General features: G+C 41.4%; 2 protein-coding genes across 3 annotated transcripts; both read right to left on the bottom strand.

Annotated features, from left to right (window-relative positions):
• Window positions 1-2,200: 2,200 nt before the first annotated feature.
• LOC128425209 (protein FAM133) lies at window positions 2,201-3,037 on the bottom strand. Its single transcript, XM_053411742.1, has one exon. The coding sequence runs from the start codon at window positions 3,035-3,037 to the stop codon at window positions 2,201-2,203; it is 837 nt and encodes a 278-aa protein (XP_053267717.1).
• Window positions 3,038-7,238: 4,201 nt separating this feature from the next.
• On the bottom strand, window positions 7,239-18,401 carry st8sia5 (ST8 alpha-N-acetyl-neuraminide alpha-2,8-sialyltransferase 5). Of its 2 annotated transcripts, XM_053411577.1 has the most exons (9): window positions 18,256-18,401; window positions 13,509-13,616; window positions 13,082-13,177; window positions 10,933-11,025; window positions 9,599-9,685; window positions 8,592-8,736; window positions 8,317-8,429; window positions 7,819-7,911; window positions 7,239-7,701 (listed from the first exon to the last, which is right to left on the bottom strand). In XM_053411577.1, exons 1-9 carry the CDS (start codon window positions 18,399-18,401, stop codon window positions 7,239-7,241), a joined length of 1,344 nt encoding a protein of 447 aa, XP_053267552.1. The 2 variants fall into 2 exon arrangements, with proteins under 2 accessions (XP_053267552.1, XP_053267553.1); XM_053411578.1 differs by lacking the exons at window positions 13,082-13,177; window positions 13,509-13,616.
• Between the last annotated feature and the right edge of the window lie 516 nt (window positions 18,402-18,917).

The following is an 18,917-nucleotide window of genomic DNA, read 5'->3' as shown; positions in this document are numbered from 1 at the left end:
AGTGCTTTTAAGTCTAGACATTTTTGGTGTTTATGTACAATTTCCTCACATGAAACATATTTGAATACTGCAAGTGTCATGTTTCTTCTACAAATTAAATTTGTATATCAGCAATTTGTTTTGAAGGAAAGAATCAAGATACTTAAGAGCAGATTTTGTCCTGTGCCTGGTTGGTTTAGGCAACAAAAACACATTGGTAGTTTGTTTCACTTTGATGTTAAATTAACCATATTTAATGTATTTAGATTCAAATCAATGTCCACTTTCTTAATATTAAACCAAGATCATAAACATGACTGAGTGCTGTGTGTGCCTCAATATATATCATAAATATTTAAAAAAACAATATCACAGTTTTGTTGCTACGAGTGGAGCAGATTTAGAAAAACAGATCAGATACATAATGGTAACTTTACTCCATTTATATAGCACTTGTCTTGTCTAACCAGCAACCAGTCAAACTCACACTGTCAGGGACTATTTGGTGTTCAGTGTCTTGCCCAAGGACATTTCAACTTGTGGACAGTAGGAGCTCTGGATCAAACCACTCTCTGTTGACCTGTTATTCCTCCTGAGCAATGATTGTTATGTCTAAAACTATGTGCAGATACATTCATTATTAGTATAATGATGTATTCTTTAAGAGACAGTGTTGTTTTGGGCCATCTGCAATAACTAATTTGTACTATTTGTTTCTTTGACATTTTAGTATATTTTTAGCATGGGCATTCATTATTTACCTGGAGAGGAAAATTATAACAGATATGTCCTATATTCAAAGACCTTCTTAGTGTCTTTTTACTGGGTCTGAAAACGGAAAAAAACAGGTCAATGAAAGATCTTAATTAAACCATTGGTGTGAGAATTTTCAAATGCATTCACTCGAGTCATTCATTCACTTATGATGATGGTCTAACTCAGAGCTGCACAGAGTTGCATTGCTCTTATTGCAGTCTGTGTCATTGAAGGTGTTTATATTCGAGAAAGGGCACCGGGTGTTGGTTAAAGGTCAAACATCTGCACTACTATTGAATGGGTCTTAAGCAAGTTGGGACCTACTGAAAACAAAGTTTACAATGGATTTATTTGGAAGCACAGGGGCTTGACTCTCAGGTCCCTCAGGTCCCATTTGCTTTGTCATATTTACTCTCTTCCAAACATGCTTCTCCTTCCTCTTGCAAGTCTTGTAATTGATTGTGTTGCCATGAGTCTACTGATAATAATGACTCTTTAGATTATTGGAATTTGACACTGCCTTTGTTTGAGTGACAGTATCAACATTAAATCTTCATCAGGGGATTAGTCAGAGTGTGGCTATTACCTGTGACTCAATACTGTTGCCTTTACAGTGGTAATTCTATAGTCCGGCTGCCTTACTGGATTCATATAACTCCTCTCTCTCCTGGTGCATCTTTTATTATTATATAACTTACAGTGTGAAATTAAAAGTGATGAAAAAAAGTTTCAGACAATTTGAAATATTTTTGGGAATATTATTTACCTGGTTAGGAATAGTTTATCAGAGATAAATCGAAATTAATTAATTAAAAGACCTACTTGGCTTATAACTGATCCTTATAACGGCAAAAAGAAGCAGGTCAATAAAAGGTATTAATAAACCATTGGTTTGAGATCATGATTCATATAATCAGATAATTAATTCACAGAGTTTCATCGCTCTTATTGCATTATGAGCTGACCTGTCCTGCTTATCGAAGACTTATCGTTGTAACGTTAAGGGTTGCGATACGCTTGTTACAAAAACATCATTTAGATTTTACAAGCCATCACAAAGGCGAGATGCTTCTTCAGCTTATTGTATCTGAGCTTTTTAGAATAGTTTAAGAAATAAATATGTAGTAATCTAGAGAAATGTGTCTTGTATTTAAATTTGTGTCACAAAAATATAGGCTGATTTCATTCCCCCCCACTAAACAAAAGCACAAAGCAATCTTGTGCCTCCTATTCGCCAACCTTTCATCGGCTTAAAGAAAACTCATTTGGCTGCCAGCCCTGCCGCTGGCCCCGGTGTCGCTCCCAGCCCCTGCGACTGGGATGGCACCCAGCACCTGTCTGCCCCTGAGCCTCTATTTAGTACCATTCATGTGGAACATAACTGAGCGTTCACCCAAGAACAATCACAGAGGGATTCCCTTGTGTGCCCTGTTCAGAGCTGCGGGGAACAAGAGGAAATCTGTGGTCAGTGTTTGACCAGTTGATTCACTCCTGCAGGTTCGTACATCTTAGACTCACCTAAAGAGCAGCATGTGCGGTTTCTCTGTTGGTGCTGCAGTCCCAAATACTGACCTTTCTTTTTGTAGTACTCATCCTCGTATCCATCCGATGAGTCCGTGTGGTAGTTCAGCAGCTCGTTCTGGTAGATCACTGCATAGTCCACCTGTTTATTTTTGGACTTTTTCCCCTTTTTCTTTTTATCTTCATCGCTGTCAGCAGATCCCTTCTTTGCCTTCTTCTTTTTCTTCTTCTTTGAGTCCTCCTCTTCTTCCTGCTCCTCAATCAAGGGCTCCTCGTCATCATTGTTGTGGGATTTCTTTTTCTTCTTGCCGTCTTTGGACTTTTTATCCTTGGAGCCCATCTCCTCGTCTCCCTGTGGACTTTCAGAAGAGGGTTTCTTTTTCTTTTTCTTCTTTTCCTCCTTGACCCCCTCAGTCACTTCCTCTTTGAGCTTCTCTGATTTCTCCTTTTTGGAATTGCTTGTGGGGTCATTGTTGTTCTGCTCGTCGTCTTCAGCTTCATTTTCAATCACAGCACCATCCTCAGAGTCATCCTTTGCTTTCTTTTTCCGCTTTTTCTCCTTTACGTGTTCACCCTCTTTTCTCTTCTCTTTCTCTGAGGCCTCCTGAGTCTCAGAGCTCTCTGCGCTCTTGTGTTTCCTCCGACTCCTCTCTCCTTTTGTGGAGTTCCCACGGGTCACTCCTTTGCTCCTCTCCTTTAACTTTGGCTCTGTCTCCTCAACTTCGTCATCGACTTCTTCAGTTTCTTCTGAAGCTGTGGATTGTTTCTGTTTCGACGGCATCTTTAATTCATCCACTTCCCTGGCTATTAGTTTCGTAAGTGCTGCCTTGAGTTTCTAATGTTGTAAGACAATTCATTTGACCCTCGGCTGTGGGGCGGCTCTGGGATCGCGGGGTTCAGAGCAGCCCGGGTGTTAGCGGTGGTAGGTATAACAACTCAGGACACGCAAAGGGACGGATGGCTGCATGGACGTCTCCAGCCCGGGCAGTATATGGCCATACAACCAACACACACTACTCATGAAAGATTACTGTCACCTCAGCATGCACGTGACCCATGGGAGAAAGCCCTGTGAAAAAGGAGCCTTGCACAGAGAACTTATCCTCTCTGCCACGGCACGCTCCATTATTCATGGTGTCAGGATCGCTTTACGGGCCCGGGACGTCTCGCTTTGACATGCAGTCACACGTACATAGACGGACAGACAGACAAACACACACAGACACACACACACACAAACATACACCGACACGCATACACACAAACTCTCAGTTACTACAACTCTTCTTCTGAGTCTGATTAAATAAAAAAAGTGTATCCCGATAAAAGTCTCCAAAGAGCAGATATATCGATTTTTGATTTGTTTTCTTTGTTAGATATCAGCGAAGGGAATAGGTTCATATTTTAGCTTTATTTTCCAAAGTAAGATGAGAGGATTGATAGCACTATTATATCTATACTCCAATTTTTAAGCACAAAGTCATATACAGGCAAATCTACTTCAACCACAATTTGTTCTTGTACTTACTAAGCATTACGTAAATAAAATACAACATGTTGATACATTTTTCTAGAAGTTCGATTTGTGCTATTACCATGATCGAGGATTTTCCTCCATCTCCATTCATACTGTAGATTTTCAAGCCCATTCAAATGTGAGAACCATCAGTGTGTAAAATAATATTTAATACTTTTTCTTCATTTCATTTCTTTTTGTTAATTCTTTTTTTTTTAGCAATTCTGTGTTTTCTAGAAAAACCTGTATACAAATGTGCTCTGTACTCCTCTGGCCTTTACTGGTTCACGGTTGTACACATCTGCACCTGGCTATGAGCCAGACCATCCCATTAGCGTTATTGCTGCTACCTGATGAGACAGACATCAACAAAATCTTACAAAGTACTGTTCTTGATACCTGCTTAAGTACTATCAATAACTGCAGTAATATTGTTATATTATCCATATGTCTTAGTTTTTTAATGCTGAAACTAATATCGCTTTCATCTTATTATGGGATTTGATATCTTCCAGCACTCATCAATTAGGCTACATTAAAATAATCAAACTCTTTTAAATCCTTAAGTTTTTCAAAAACACTTTCAACCATTTATCCTCCTTTACTGTTAATGTCAAATAGCACAGTACTTTAAATGTCAACTGACGAGGGACAGATGAAGCTGAAATGTATGATTGCAAAAGGCAGACTTATGACATTGAAGGAAGACAGATGGCGCTAACGCACCTTCATGATGGTTGCCACCTGGCAATAAACCAACCAAAGAAAGAAAAAGAAAGAAAGAGGCATAGGTGTAAAAGTCAGGTGACTGGAGACGAGGAACAGGTGAGCAAGTGGCATATTAGACATGAAGAAAGTCCAGGGACATCTAGTGGTTGGATGAAGAATGACAGGCCAGACAGAGAAAACTGTTGACTGTAAATAAAGATGGACGACATGACTGCTCCCCAGAAGTGAAGCCATAACGTCTTGTTGATGGCTGGCTGCAGAATAGGTCATAAATCCCACCTCCTCCATGTTAATTAATGGGAGGGGGGGGCTACGTACACATCAAATGATAGTTGTTCTCAAACATGGTTTCTGTCATTTAAGGTGGTTCTTGCACCAATGTTTGTTTAAGTGCTCTTTTGTCCGGTAAGATTGGTTTCAATTAGTTATTTGATGCAGTCAAACGAGGTGAGACGTCTTGGTTGAAAGCTGGGACTGACTCCTGATTGGTCGAGCACTTCGACGGGTCCTTGCTTCTGCGACTACATCCCTGGATGCTGCCAGGCAGGCTCAGAATTTTGTATTGGGTATCCAGGGTTAATCCGGATAATTATGGGTGAGTGGAAATGCGTTTTCTATCTTATATACAGTCTGTGTAGAGAACATGAATAGTGATGGAAACAGCCAGATCGAATCGATTCATCATTTACTGACAGCGGATATTTTTTTGGAGGGGCTGGTTACACATCCTCACAGACTGGCATCACTGCAGATGTCAAGAGAAGCAGATGTGGTATGTCCAAGCTTTCTAAGAGAAACAATTGTTGTTTATTGAAAGTAGGAAAATGCCTGTTCACTTCTATTCTATTCTATTATTATTAATATAAGATCAGATACTAGTATGTGCGTATGTATGTAAGTATAGTGCTGGAGACTCATACACAATAATAACGATCATACATGTGAGAAAATCCAAACAAGTTTATTTACAAACACTATACCAGTATAAAGAAATATCCAGAGTCAGTTGAGAAGCACTGTGTTATATATATATTACCTTCATCCTGCACAAACACCAGGGTTCCTTTCCTTAACCGATCTTGATTCACTTGTGTCTGACAACAATTTGTGGTCAATCCAAAATATTTTTGGTGTTCATATTTGCTAAACTCATATCGCTTGAGTTAAAAAATGGAACGACAAGTTTCAATATTATTAGCAATATTTTTTAAATACAAATGGTTTGAATATGACAAGTGCTCAGCCAAGCATGAACTTATGAACAACAAAAATTTGATTCACAGTCTCTAAAAAACTTGTGCTGTGTACAACAAAATAAACAGTGAAAACCCACGATGCGTTCAAGTGCACAAGTTAAATGCACAATGCTTTCTTGAGTGCAAATAGACCACAGTTCAAAGGGGAAATAACTTAACACAGAATACATAAAAGTGTTGTACCGCTTCACAAAAGGGCGTCAACCATCTTCATTCTTGCATCTTTAATCAATAGGAACCGCATCCATTATTATACAATTCACTTCAACAAATCCGTTTGTGTTTCCGTGACAAAGTTCATGTACATATCTCCAAGCACTGTGAGATTCAGTAGAGGCTTAAGTGTAAACATATTGTAGTGATCATTGAAGCAGGCACACACAAAGCCAAGTACAGAGTAAAGTCATGCAGAGCATTACATGATTATGAACGGTGTTCAGACTTCACTAATTCCAATAGAATATAAGTTGCACATCAACGTCGACACCTCAACGAGTCTTAAAACGTCTTTTTCATTCCAGAAACCAGCTACGCTTTAGGTCGATGTTGATGCATTTGAAGACAAGCGAAACGCATGGGTGCACTGCATAACAAAGAGAAGGGTTTGATATCTCCTAAGGCAGCATGGCTTAAGACAAGGATGACGGCGAGAGGCTGGGTCACTCAACAGTGCTCTGTTTCTTTACAAATCGGGTGAAGTCAAACGTTTTGCTGCACTAGGTGTCGCTGCAAAATATATGTCTGGCTTTTGTCCAAAATCATGACAAAGCCAAAAGGAAAATGAAGAAAAATCATTGCCTCTTCTCATGTGCCACATTTTTCAAACCGGAAACATCCGAGGTAATTCTAAAGGGGAGGCCACAGAAAACAGGCCATTTTAGCAATGTTTTAAAATATTCACCAAATCAATCGGGTGAATAAGAAATAGATCTAAAAAGTAGACAGTTGGATGTTACAATTTTATCATTTTCTTTTAAATGCTAGCTTGATATCAAGGTTCAAGCTGCCACACCCACAGAGTGTCCGAGATAAAGAGAGGAGAAGAGGAAATAGAAGAAGAAGAAGAAGAAGAAGAGAGGGGGCAATGAGGCAGCACAAAGAAACCGAGGCTGCCCCATGTCAGCATAAATATTCTGTGCAATGTCGAGTATAAAACAATAACTCTGTACAGCAGAGCCACTAGAAAACTTCACAAAACAACATCACTAAGTAGACCACTTTTCACATTAAAAACAAGCATCCTATGGTCCGACAGTCAAAGAGAACCAGAGTGATTTGATTGGCTACATAGACGACCTCAGGTATGCATCTAAAAGAGAAGTATGTCGTTCGGTAAAGCAAGCAACCTTCAATGTGTGGTTGACTCTCGTTTTAAACACGGAGAAAAATGGTGAAGTGTCTCATTCACTGACAGAAAACGTGACAGGTCAAATAAAAAAGATATCAACGGTGCTTCGACATCGAAGCAGGGGAGTGGGGGATCACGTGCACTGCCCCGTGTGCACGTGGAGGATCCCGCGAGTATGCATGTGAATGAAGTTGAAAATTTCGTGAGGCATGGCGTGGAAGCCCGGCCGTGGCTTGACGTTGTCGTAGTAGTGGTGGGTGATGAAGATGCCGGAGGGGTTCATGGGGAACGCCCAGAAGCCGTAGAGGTGAACCTCCTCGCACATCTCCAAGGCGGCGGTCACGAGCATCAGGCCGCTGCTCAGCCTCTTGGCCCGGACGCCCTGCACCGCCCAGAAGCGCTGCACGTTGAGCAAGTACTGCGGGTGGAAGAAAAACACGCCTCGCTGCTGGTCGAAGTCGTCCAGCATGTATTTGACCCTGAAAGAGACGTCTGTGTTGCGGGTGTTGTAGAAGGCTGGAAGCACCACCGAGGAGTTCTCGTAGTTCTGGAGGACTTCGTAAAACGGACGTCGCCATTTCTCCAGCTTCTGAAATCTGCAGAGAAGGCATAATGTGAATTGACCAAAGCCAAAGGAGGAGAAGACAAAGACACACACACACACAGAGTGAGTGAGAGATCTGAATCCCCACTCTGACTCATATCTACAGTACCTCTCAGTAATAATGCTCGGATTTATTGTCACCAGATCTGTTTTGGAGCCAACATCCGCTGAGTACTTCTCAGTAATGGGCGGGATGTTGCACCTGGAGAAAAAGAAAAAAGAAGTCCACTGATAAACGAGTTCAAAGGTATTCAAGTTGACTTGATTCATTGATTCATTTAAAACTAAGCAAATATATACAGAGTTGCACAATTTAATTCAAAATAGCTGTGATCAGGATTGTTACTTTTTTTAAGTCCATGTTTTATTCCGTTATGAATGTTACAGTTAGAATGTGAAACTACAGGTATATTTTAAAAGAATTTTAATTTCCAATCCCAATCACATTGCTATTAAATAGCAAAAATAAATGTGTTTATCATACTGCAGCTCTTACATAAATACTGGTTGTTTAATCTTGTTGGGGTTAAAGTAATCAGAAACTGCTGTTAAAGGACAGGGTCTAATTCAGACTATGGTCCAAGTCGAAGGATTATATGCTGCGTACCTAAATACAAAATCTGCTGAATCGATTTCCTTTCCACACTTGCTGTTCTTGATGATGCCGCCATTTCCAATGACAGCACATTTCTTGTACTGCGATTTGGAATACGGCATATCCTGCAGGAAGCAGACCGGTTGTGTTAAGGTCAGACAAGAGGGCACTTCAAAATCAAACAGATCGTAGCACCAGGTAAGTAGGTGTAATAGAAACGATAGGTTATATACACCTAAACCGCTCATATGGGATTGTACAGTATATCACGCAGGTTATTAACTCACATCTGGGAACATCTTAAAGACCTCTGTGGTGATGGGGAGGATACCACTGGTGTCCACCTCGTACCTCAGCTTGGTGCCTGAAGGTGTGTTCCTCTTGGTGGTGAACAGGAAGGAAGGAGCGTTACAGCAGCGAGACAGAGACATCCTACAGGGAGACACCAGAGGAAAGTCAGAGTTAGTTTCATCTCCGGTGACTGAGGGGCAGTATCACAATGTCAGCTTTACCTTCTCATTAAGATCATACAGACACCAACACTATGTGCATTTTTTTTATTATATACAGTCTATATTAAATAAATAACAACTAATCAAATTATTGAGATGGTAAAGCTCATTTTTGTCTCAGATATGGTTTCCACATTTAAATGGGGGCATTAAAAAAAGCATACAGCAATCAACAGAAAGCATTATTAAAACCAAATGAGAAATTATTTTTAAATATATTCACTTTGTTTGCTGAAAAGTCATTTACAGGCAAAAACATGTGCAGAAGTCTGTCCTACATAGAGACTTCAATTATGTTTGGGATTAATTAAGCCCCAGTTAAACCCTTCTTATAAAACTGCAACAGCATCAAATCCAAACAGGCTGATTTGGGATTTGTGACGTGTAATGCTCCATAATAATTACTTTAGAAACCAATCACACGTAGACAAAATAAGAAAATCATTTGTCTTTAACCATGTTTTATAACTAGAGACTTTGAAACCCTAACAGGAGTAGCAATCATCAGTAATTTCATTATTTCAAAGTAATATTAATTAACAATTTGCTTTTAATAAACCAGTAAATGTGAAACGACTGTAAATAGAAATGTTTTCGAGCGATATGTGAACCCAAACACACAACAGAAAAATCAAAGAAATGTGTGCAGTAAACAAACTGAGGTATTTTAATAATATTTATATTAATAAACTAAGAATTAAGAGAACAAATAACATTGAAAAAGTATGGGATTGATTGAATGAGACACTCAGATACAGGCTTTACTTCTGTGTGGTTCTTACTTGAAGTTGCTGGCCTCCTCCTTGTTCTGCTCCCACTTACACACCTGCAGGTTCCGCCACCTCTCAAACAGGTCAGAGGTTTTCACCCTGGCAGACAGGCAGAGAGACTTGTGGAATGAGGAACGATACCCATGGCCATGAATTATCCGTTTACCCATGTCTCTACAGGGGTAGTAAATTGAAGAAGCATCAAGGAAACAACACGAGAAGACAAACAAGGGGACAGAACACTTGGAGGGATAACTGTGGGCATGGCGGCACCACTGGATCTAGACTCATTAACACAAAGGCAGTGGCTCCATCGTCGTCCTTAAATAGCTTGTCCTTGAGATGTCATTCCTCTTGAGATGACTGGGAGTTGGGATTCGCTCTGAGCGGCTGAGTGGCACCATTAGTTCGGTCGCTCTGGCAGAGGGACAGCGGCTGTTGTCTGCCGCGGCCAGTGTGGCTCACAGCCGTTCATCGGGCGCCCAGAATGTGTCTGATAAAAAACTTTGACCGCCTGAGGGACATGCGTAAAAGGTCACTGGACAATGATCATATTCATACCAGAGGAAATATGCTGCTCAGAGTGCCGTGAGCATGACTGGCTGTTTGAGGAGTGCAATGAATCGGGCCATTAATCTACTGCATGATGTAGAAATGTTATTTATAGTGTGATGCCGTTAAAGTTTCAAGTGTGTGGGCCTTTAACTTGTTGTTTGCTGTTTATCACCTCCGCCGTGGAGGTTATGTTTTCCACTGGGTTTGCTTGTTTGTCAGCAGGATAACACAAAAACTACTCAACTGATCTTCATGTAATTTTGTAGGAGGGGTGGGGGATATCTATCGGGTGAGATAGGGTGTTAACCCCGATGGAGATATTTGCTCTCTACTGGACGAATTTTGGTACGTACGGCAATCGGTGGCAAATTCAGGAATCGTTTTTCACTTTATTTGACATTTTTAGTTTCCCAGGAAATAATTCATGGATCTTAATTGAAAAAATAGAGTGCTATTTATTATATATTATATATATATATATATAATCTCTGCCACTTTATCACTCAATAATTATTGAATCGTGAGAGTGGGGAATTTTAAATTTAATTTAAAGGTACCCGAGACTTCTATTTAAATTTAGGATTTATAACAAAATCAATATTTGCTTCATGAAATATATTTGATATTTATTTCATTTGGGAAATGAGGTTTATTCACATATCGTACTAGCTGCGGGGAAACAATTTCTCTTTACCTACCTGATGGGATCACCTCCGGAAAAAATAAACATTCATTCTAAATGAATAAAAAAAGGTTTTCCACCATTGTCTACATCACAGGTGCAAACTCACATTGTCAGGACTTTGACGTCCATAATCTCCTGCCTGAGCTCCCTGCATGCAGTGGAGTTGTACTCAAAGGAGCCATCATAGTTATCCAGATACCTGGTGGGATAGACACAGTCATCGCCTGCCTAAACCTCTCCTCAGACACAAGAGAATCTAACAAAATTAACAACAAACCACAGAGATAAGATGCAATATATTACAAATTATGTGCTTAAAGTACATAATAAAGCAAAACATTATTTCTGTTTAATAAAAAAATATATCTATAGAGTGACTTAATGAAATAGAAGAATATCAGAGTAGCACTGTGGGATGACAAATGACACAAGTGATGCAAAGGATGCAACAGGAGAGAAGGAAACGGTTTAGTTGACACTTGCACCAGATTATTTTACATCTTAGTCTAAACCAATGTTAAACTGGATGTAGAGAAACAATACCTCTCATATTTTACCTTATCTTAAAGGTCATGATGAGAACTTACAGGATTTAACACCATTATTCCATGATTCATATGTGATGTGTATTAATTTAAAAGGCAAGCTTGTTAAAATGGTGGATTAGATGTGTAGTATCTGGTGGATATGAGTATGAGAGGGTCTGTGATTTATTGTCAGGCAGAATGTTATAATTAATATTTTAAATGTACAAATCTGTATAGCTAATTGCACAAAGGTATTATTGTATATACATTGTGCTGCAGAGTGACTCAATGGCTGATTACCTGATATTTTGATACGTAAACATGTACACAGATGGCCATGCAAACAGGTAATCAGAGAAGAGGCAAGACTTTTGGAATTTTATATAACGTTGAAGTGGTTGGGACGAAGTTGGAAAGAAGAGAGGAAGGAATCAATTTTGATGCGTCAAAGGTGTCGTCAGTGGGAAGGAGTTTCTCATAAGGCTGGGAAATTTGCATGGTTCCAGTTTCAATTCGAAATGTGTTTCTTAATGAATGATACCAACTAAAAGGTTATTTGATTTTGAGTTCATTTGATGTAAAAGACTATCAAAAGAAAAAGTAGAACATAAACATTTGAGAAAAATGGGAATTAATGCCAAAATGGCGGCAACTGTGGGATGAACTTGTCAGAACAAATGTCGGTATTTGTCAGAGAGATTAAAGGCAGTGTGGTGTTTTCAAAAATGAATAAAACTGAAACATATTACCTGTGGCTGTGGAGGTAAATGAGGCGAGTTTGAAAATAAATAATGATGATGAAAGAACGAGTAATACAATGGAGGGATGCAATAAAAGGAAGAAGTTGCTGGGATGAAATTATACAAATAAAGAGCGATGAAACTGGTTGTCTACATCCACCTGATGATGCAGTTTATTTCTGAGGTTTTACTGTGAGCAGCCTCGGTCCTACATAATTATATCAGACACTTTGAATGACGACTATGAATGCTTTTTTTAGCTAAGATGACGAAACCTTTGCAAGTGTTCTGTGTTTGCTTCAGTAAGAGATGGATTTCATCTCTAATGGCAGCCAGGGTGAACCATTTAATGCTGGTTCCAAACCAATCTGGGATGAGAAAGAACTAATCCTGCATCTTTTCCATTTTTTTGCCATAGTGACATCCTCGATGAGGATTTGGAACTTTGGGGGGGAGGGAGGGGGTTCAATCTGGCACCTTCCTGTCTTCTTGTAACAAGGAAAGTCAAGTGGGAAAAAAGGGGGTAGATCCAGGTCACAGGGAGAGACAATGCAGATGTGAGAAGGGGAGAAAAAGGGGGGAGCAGAGAGTAGTGTCCACACTATGTACATGGCATACACACAGAGCTGTGCAGAACACATGAAACACAGGTTGAGGGGAACAAGGCATTTGGAAATGGGTGCTGGATGGTACACAGAGGTAACGAGGAGAAGCCAGTGCAGCGACAGACCGTGGCTCAACCAGCTTCTGGCGGGGGGGGGGGGGGGGGGGGGGGGGGGGGGGGGGAGTGGGTGGGTGGTGGGGTTCGGGGGAAACTGGGGTTTCGAGGTGGACGGGATCAGACAACATGCAAGGGCAAACCTGAAGTGCAACCACCACTGAACAAAATATGAGAGTTTATACCTTTCAGACTAATGAAAAAGAAAGAGGCATTCTTGGGTTTCTGTGAGAAAAAAGACTACAAAAGAAAACCTTCAAACTGGCCTACCTTTGAGAGCGTTTTTTTTTCTTCTTAACACCGGCTACGCAGGGTGTGACTACTACGGAGATCTTTGAATCTGGCTGAATATTCTGACGGAAACATCTGTCAACATGCAGACAGGTTAAGTTAGAGTTAAATGGGTAATGTGGCCCTCACTTCCTCAACCTGCAGAATTCAAAGTAAGTCAAGAAATGAAGAGAAGAGTTGTGTTGGCCTAGATGTGCTGGTCCAAATGTGTTGCAGTGTGTGTCTTACAGCATTTACACAGGAGAATGATGGGCACTAAACAGCGGCCCAGTCCACGCATGCAGGGCTGGGCCGTCACTAGGATGGATCTAAAACTTGTGTTTTTTCAATCTGTCTGTCTGTCTGTCTGCTTCTCACACTCCCTTCTCTCAGATGTGTTGTGTAGTCAGTCACGCTGGAAAGGTACCTTTTCCTTCCATTTCTGGCAGGCTTCAGCGGTCTGTCATCCGAGAAATTGACGGGACCGGTCCAATTTCCTGTCTCGTCCCCTTTGAGTCGGCTAAACTGTTGCGCACTAGTAAGAAAATGAATCAGTTTATTTGGGGTTTATTGTCCTTTTGGTGCAAATGTCAAACACATATAACCAAGCCCATGTGTCCACTCTCAGAACTCACAGCTTAAACACAGGCACACACCCACACACACACACACACATATATATATATATATATACATTAAGGGGGACCAACTTTTTTGGCTGGAGAGAAACATTCATAATGTGACATCAAACATGCTTGGAATGGATTTAGAATGACACTGGGGTTTGAATTGTTGAATTTATGATCTGCAGGGCTTTCGCCATCGTCCTGTGTGTTATTCAAACAATCGCACTCTGCAGTATTGTCCTCCGGGAGTGTTACACTTGTACTTCAATATATTATCGTTGCTGCGATTTAATGGGCGGAACGATAATCGCTGCCAATGTTTCTGCAAATGTCAAGTCGCTTCTGAGGAGATGCCAACCGATCGCCAAGGGTAGATGCTATAAAGTGGACAATTTAGACCATCACTTCAGCCATATTTAACCGATTGGAGGCTTTTACACAGAAAGATCCTTTTATTTATCCTGTTAGTTGCTTATCAGACAAAAAAGTTGTTATATGTTGTCCTTGGCTCTTTGTCGAAACAGGTGATGGGATATCTCAACTTGGACCTGGACACCACAGGCCCGGTTACACATACATGAATATATCAGTGGCGGCTATATACTGCTTTGCTAAACTTTGGGCCACGATATTCGCTTCGCATTCGAGTGTGTGTGACAAAAAACATTGGGCCAAACTCCACAGAAAAAAAATGTTCAGGTTGTATTAATGGGAATAGGATCCACTGGAGCTTGACCTATATAATAATATGGTTAAAGTCAGGATATCTTTGACAGAGGAGATCATTTGGTGCAGGTGCATCTTAAACTCACATTCTTCTGAGTAAAGAAACTAATTCCAGAGAGATGAGGCGCCCCAGTTTATGTTTGCATCCTGTTTTCAAGTTCTTATTGATGTTTAGTCTCCTCCGGGAGGAGAACAACACATAGGCGACACAATAAAAAGCAATGTGAAATATTTATTCTGGAGCGGCTGGTAATAATCTACAGTTTTGTTACCGTCAACAAATCCTAATAAAGCACCAAAATCAACAATGCCCTTGAAATAACCGGTGACAAACACCATTCCTTTTTTTTAAGGCTCAGTCATTTCCCAAAGCAGCTGAGCTCTGCAAGTTGTTACAAACATTACTCAAATAGTCTATTTGCTGGGGACTATATTCTGCTGCTGACTAAGCTTTTAGTTACAGAATTGAGACAGTGTAGGTTAGGTTGGACTCAAAATAGGGTTAATGTGACTGTGTAATAATATATAGAAGGGTATAAATGTATCATTGGTCTTCATTTTCAATTTCATTGGATTTGTAAAAAGAATAAGACAAATGTATTACACAACCGGACAACTCTTCCTATTATGTGACTGATTACTATGCAGCTATTCATGTGTGACTCATAATTGTGAGTACTCTGTAGGCGTCGTGCTAAATTTAGCAGAGAGATCAAACCCAAAGAGCCTCTCTGGGTGCATAATGTGGTCGAGCATTCATCACCGAGAGCATGTCTACGCTGATCTGCAGGCCCACTTGGCTTCTCTGGAGCCGCTCCATCTTCCCTGTAACAAGCGGGAGCAAACCAGAACAGGACAGAAAAGGCTCATGCTGAGAGACATCTGTCCATCGCTTTAGGCTACGTGCCTGAAATAGCACAGAAAAGAGAATCACAGTAACATAATGTGGTCACTTATGATATAAAATAGATAATCACCAACAAATTGCTGTGCCTCCGGGCTGATTAATAACGGATATTTTCCAATAACGTGGCCTCCAATAAAAGTGTAATCAATCTCATGGTACTGCATCTGATTTTGCATACAAGCATTAAGAGCCCATTTATATCCCATTGACTCGATTACGAGGTCCGTAATCTCAGCATTAGATTGGATGAACAACAGACACAAAGTTGCTCTGAAGCATTAACGATCTTTGATTCTACCCTGGAGCGCTGTTAATGGGACTTGAAAGCAGGCAGGACTTTTGTTATATTGGATTCTGGGGCTCTGGTTTTTATAAGGGTATAGGCCAGGCCCATTGATCCAGATGACCACTTAGTACTTATTGTATGTCCAGAGGTATTTCCTGTTACCATCAAGGACTTCCTGTCCTTATCAAAACAGGAAATTAACAGACGTTATCTCCTCACCGACTCTATCTTGTTTCTGATTTGCATGGACTTTTAGCAGGGAATCACTTTGGTAAATGGCGCAGTCGCTTATAAATTATGAAATATGCACTTTTATGGACGAAAAATCTATATGTTTGTATACAGCTCAGTTAACAGCATGTTGGAGAAGAGCACTGAGCTGCTCAGGAGATACAGTTCACTAACATAAGGCACCAAGAACGGCTTGTGTATAAATTAGGTGATTGATAGAGATGCCAAGATTTTTTGATTTAGGACGAGGACATTTTTTATTTTTGAGGTTTTATAGAGTTACACGATAAATCATAACGATAATGAATTGATAATGACTCATCCACATGCACTTAATTGCAAAGCCGCTATTTTCTGGATAATGGCTCCCACCCTGAGGCCCTTGGCATTCCTCCCTCTATTTTTAGATCTCACCCTCTTCAGGTCATTACAGCTGAAAGTGAATATGTCTGCCAGCACAGAAGAAGTGTGCCACTCATTGTTATCCTTTAATAAGCTCCCTGCTTGTTCCTGCAGGTGCAACCTTACAATCCGACAGAAGTTCACCATGATGTCAGCACAGAGGGGCAGGGAAACTGATTTTTTCACACTCAACGGCCAGATTCATGGTCAAATCTATCACGTGCAACGGGACCCTCATGCATTTAGAGGAGGGACCTTTGCCATCTCCTGCTCATCTGGGGTGAGCGGATGAGATTTATGACAAATTAAGCCCGAAATATGACTCCCTGAGCTTTCTCTCAATTACAGCACCCAAATGTCTCCTCATTTGCAAGTCCAGTCAAGATGTCTCTGTTAACTTAAGTTAAGATAAATGTATTTTTATGCCTGCATGTGCCAACATGGTCCCAGGCCTGAGGAAGAATCAGGGTGCGGCCGAACCCATGTGGCATCGACTTCTGATTGTTTACGCTTGGAGAGATGTTGTAAGATGACATATTTTCTCCCTCTCACTCTGCTTCATACACACACATACACACGCACACACACACACACAAAAAAAAAAAGCATGAAAGCACACTCATCACCCCCTCTTCTCTCTCTCTCTCTCTCTCTCTCTCTCTCTCTCTCTCCCCCACTTGCACTGGGGTGTGTGTGCAGACAGACTGTAGCAAAATGGCTGCCGCTGAGCTCAGTGGTTTTGTCGCGTGGCTTGTTCCCCCCCAATCGCTCCAAGGCCGAGCACCAGGAGCGAGTAAGAGCACAGAGCATATAGGTGTGTGTGCCTGTGTGTGTGCCTGTGTGTGTGCCTGTGTGTGTGCCTGTGTGTGTGCATGTGTGTCTGGGCTGGATTCATCCATCTCACCGCAAAGGTCAGGATGCCATGAATCCACTTTGAGCATCCAGACCAGCCCAGCAAGGTGGGAGAAGGGGGGGAGGGTTTCGCTGTGGGGGAGCTGTTCAGATTGCAGCACATGTATGTTTGCTTTGGAGGAAGCATATATGTGCTGAGTGTCAGATATCTGGACGTGTGTGTGTGTGTGGGATGGGGGGGGGGGGGAGTTCTTCTTTGTTGTTTCTTTCGTTTGAGGTGAGATTTAGGTGTGTTCTATATAAACCACCTAAAGATCAGACATCCCGGCTTCTCAGCATCTGCTCGTCTCACACTGAAATTTTCTCAGAAGGTGTAATAAAAGAAATATGACATGGGCCTTTAATTTTAAACTGGTTCAAATGGTTGGGAAATATCAAGCAGGATTCAGCTCGAGAGCCATGCATCCGGGAGTTAAATACTACTACTGTTGCAGAGCTGTTATAAAACTTGGCTCTGCAGTGGCTGTGTGTGCAGCAGCCTGGTAGAGGGAAATGATTTATTTATCAGGGGATGTAGGGGGGGGTGAATAAGAAACACACATCATCTTAACCATATCTGTCATCATCATCAGTTCCAGGAGCTTTCAGTTGCAGTATGATTGTCTGATGCTCTGTCAGATGTAGGCTACTACCAGTCAAGAAAGGCTGAAACGTAAAAATATAAAATAAAAATCTTTGAGGGAAAAGAAAGGGGGGGAAACCATTACCATACACGAGCTGGAGCACTGTGTATGGTATGAATGTGATGCCTTGCTTTCAGAAAATATCAAAAAAAGAAATCCGATGGAAACTGTTTCTACTGGGAAAGAAAGATGGATGGTTAATTGCTTTTGTTCTTTTCAGCCATAAGAGCTTGTCTCCCCCTCATGCGTCCCCCACATGTAGACTGAACACCATCAGCTTATCAATCACTGGCCTACAACATTCGGTTATTCATTGGGATCAATGGAAGCTATGAAAACATGCTTTTTCAAATCTGGTTATTATCATTACAGCGTGGATAACTCTGAACAGCAAGGCCTGCATGCATGCGCTCTAATTGCCTGTGTTTAGTCAATGGCCGCTGCACGGAAACAACACTTACTTCTTGATGTAGTTCTTCCCGTAGAGAATCTGCTGCAGTAACGTGACGAGGCCGAAGGCGCAAATGAATATGAAACAAAGGGAGCGATTGCCGAGAATGTCTTTACCCGACGAGGGGTCGGCGTATCCCATCCTGCGGCGCAGCATCCAGGGCTGAAGGTGAGGACACCCGCTAAGGTGTCTCTCTCCGATGCATTCAGGGCCGGGGTAGCAGGTGTCCTGCGTCCGCTGCACCGGGCATCGTCCCTCACCTCCTCACTGGGCTTCAGCTCACTGCCCCTCACGCCATCACATCACCGCTGCTGCAGGAGAAGCATCGCAATGTATCAGCAGCCGCCAACGGCTCCGATCCTGCCTAGAAGAAACCCTGGATGTGTGTGTGTGTGTGTGTGTGTGTGTGTGTGTGTGTGTGTGTGTGTGTGTGTGTGTGTGTGTGTGTGTGTGTGTGTGTGTGTGTGTGTGTGTGTGTGTGTGTGTGTGTGATATAGCCTGCTGCAGATGTTGTAAACAGCTGGACGGGGGGGGAAACGACGCGGAGGTGCAGTGGCAAACAATCCAGGTTGTTATTGTCCAGAATAAATCCTGAATTACTTAATCAGATAAAGAAGATGCATCCAGGTTTTTTTCCTTTCTCTATCTCTAAATAGCGGATGCGAGCTGCGA

Source organism: Pleuronectes platessa, chromosome 19 (genome assembly GCF_947347685.1).
Source record: "Pleuronectes platessa chromosome 19, fPlePla1.1, whole genome shotgun sequence".
Taxonomy (NCBI): Eukaryota; Metazoa; Chordata; class Actinopteri; order Pleuronectiformes; family Pleuronectidae; genus Pleuronectes; species Pleuronectes platessa.
The sequence above is the reverse complement of the archived record's forward strand: the minus strand, read 5'-3'. Positions and strand labels throughout refer to the sequence as shown.

Coding starts and splice junctions, on each gene's coding strand:
- LOC128425209 (XM_053411742.1), bottom strand. CDS start 3,037: ATGCCGTCGAAACAGAAACAATCCACAGCTTCAGAAGAAACTGAAGAA.
- st8sia5 (XM_053411577.1), bottom strand. CDS start 18,401: ATGCTGCGCCGCAGGATGGGATACGCCGACCCCTCGTCGGGTAAAGAC. Junction 13,617..18,255: donor GGGAAGAACTACATCAAGAA/GTAAGTGTTGTT, acceptor TTTTCTTACTAG/TGCGCAACAGTTTAGCCGAC. Junction 7,702..7,818: donor CCGAGCATTATTACTGAGAG/GTACTGTAGATA, acceptor CCTTCTCTGCAG/ATTTCAGAAGCTGGAGAAAT.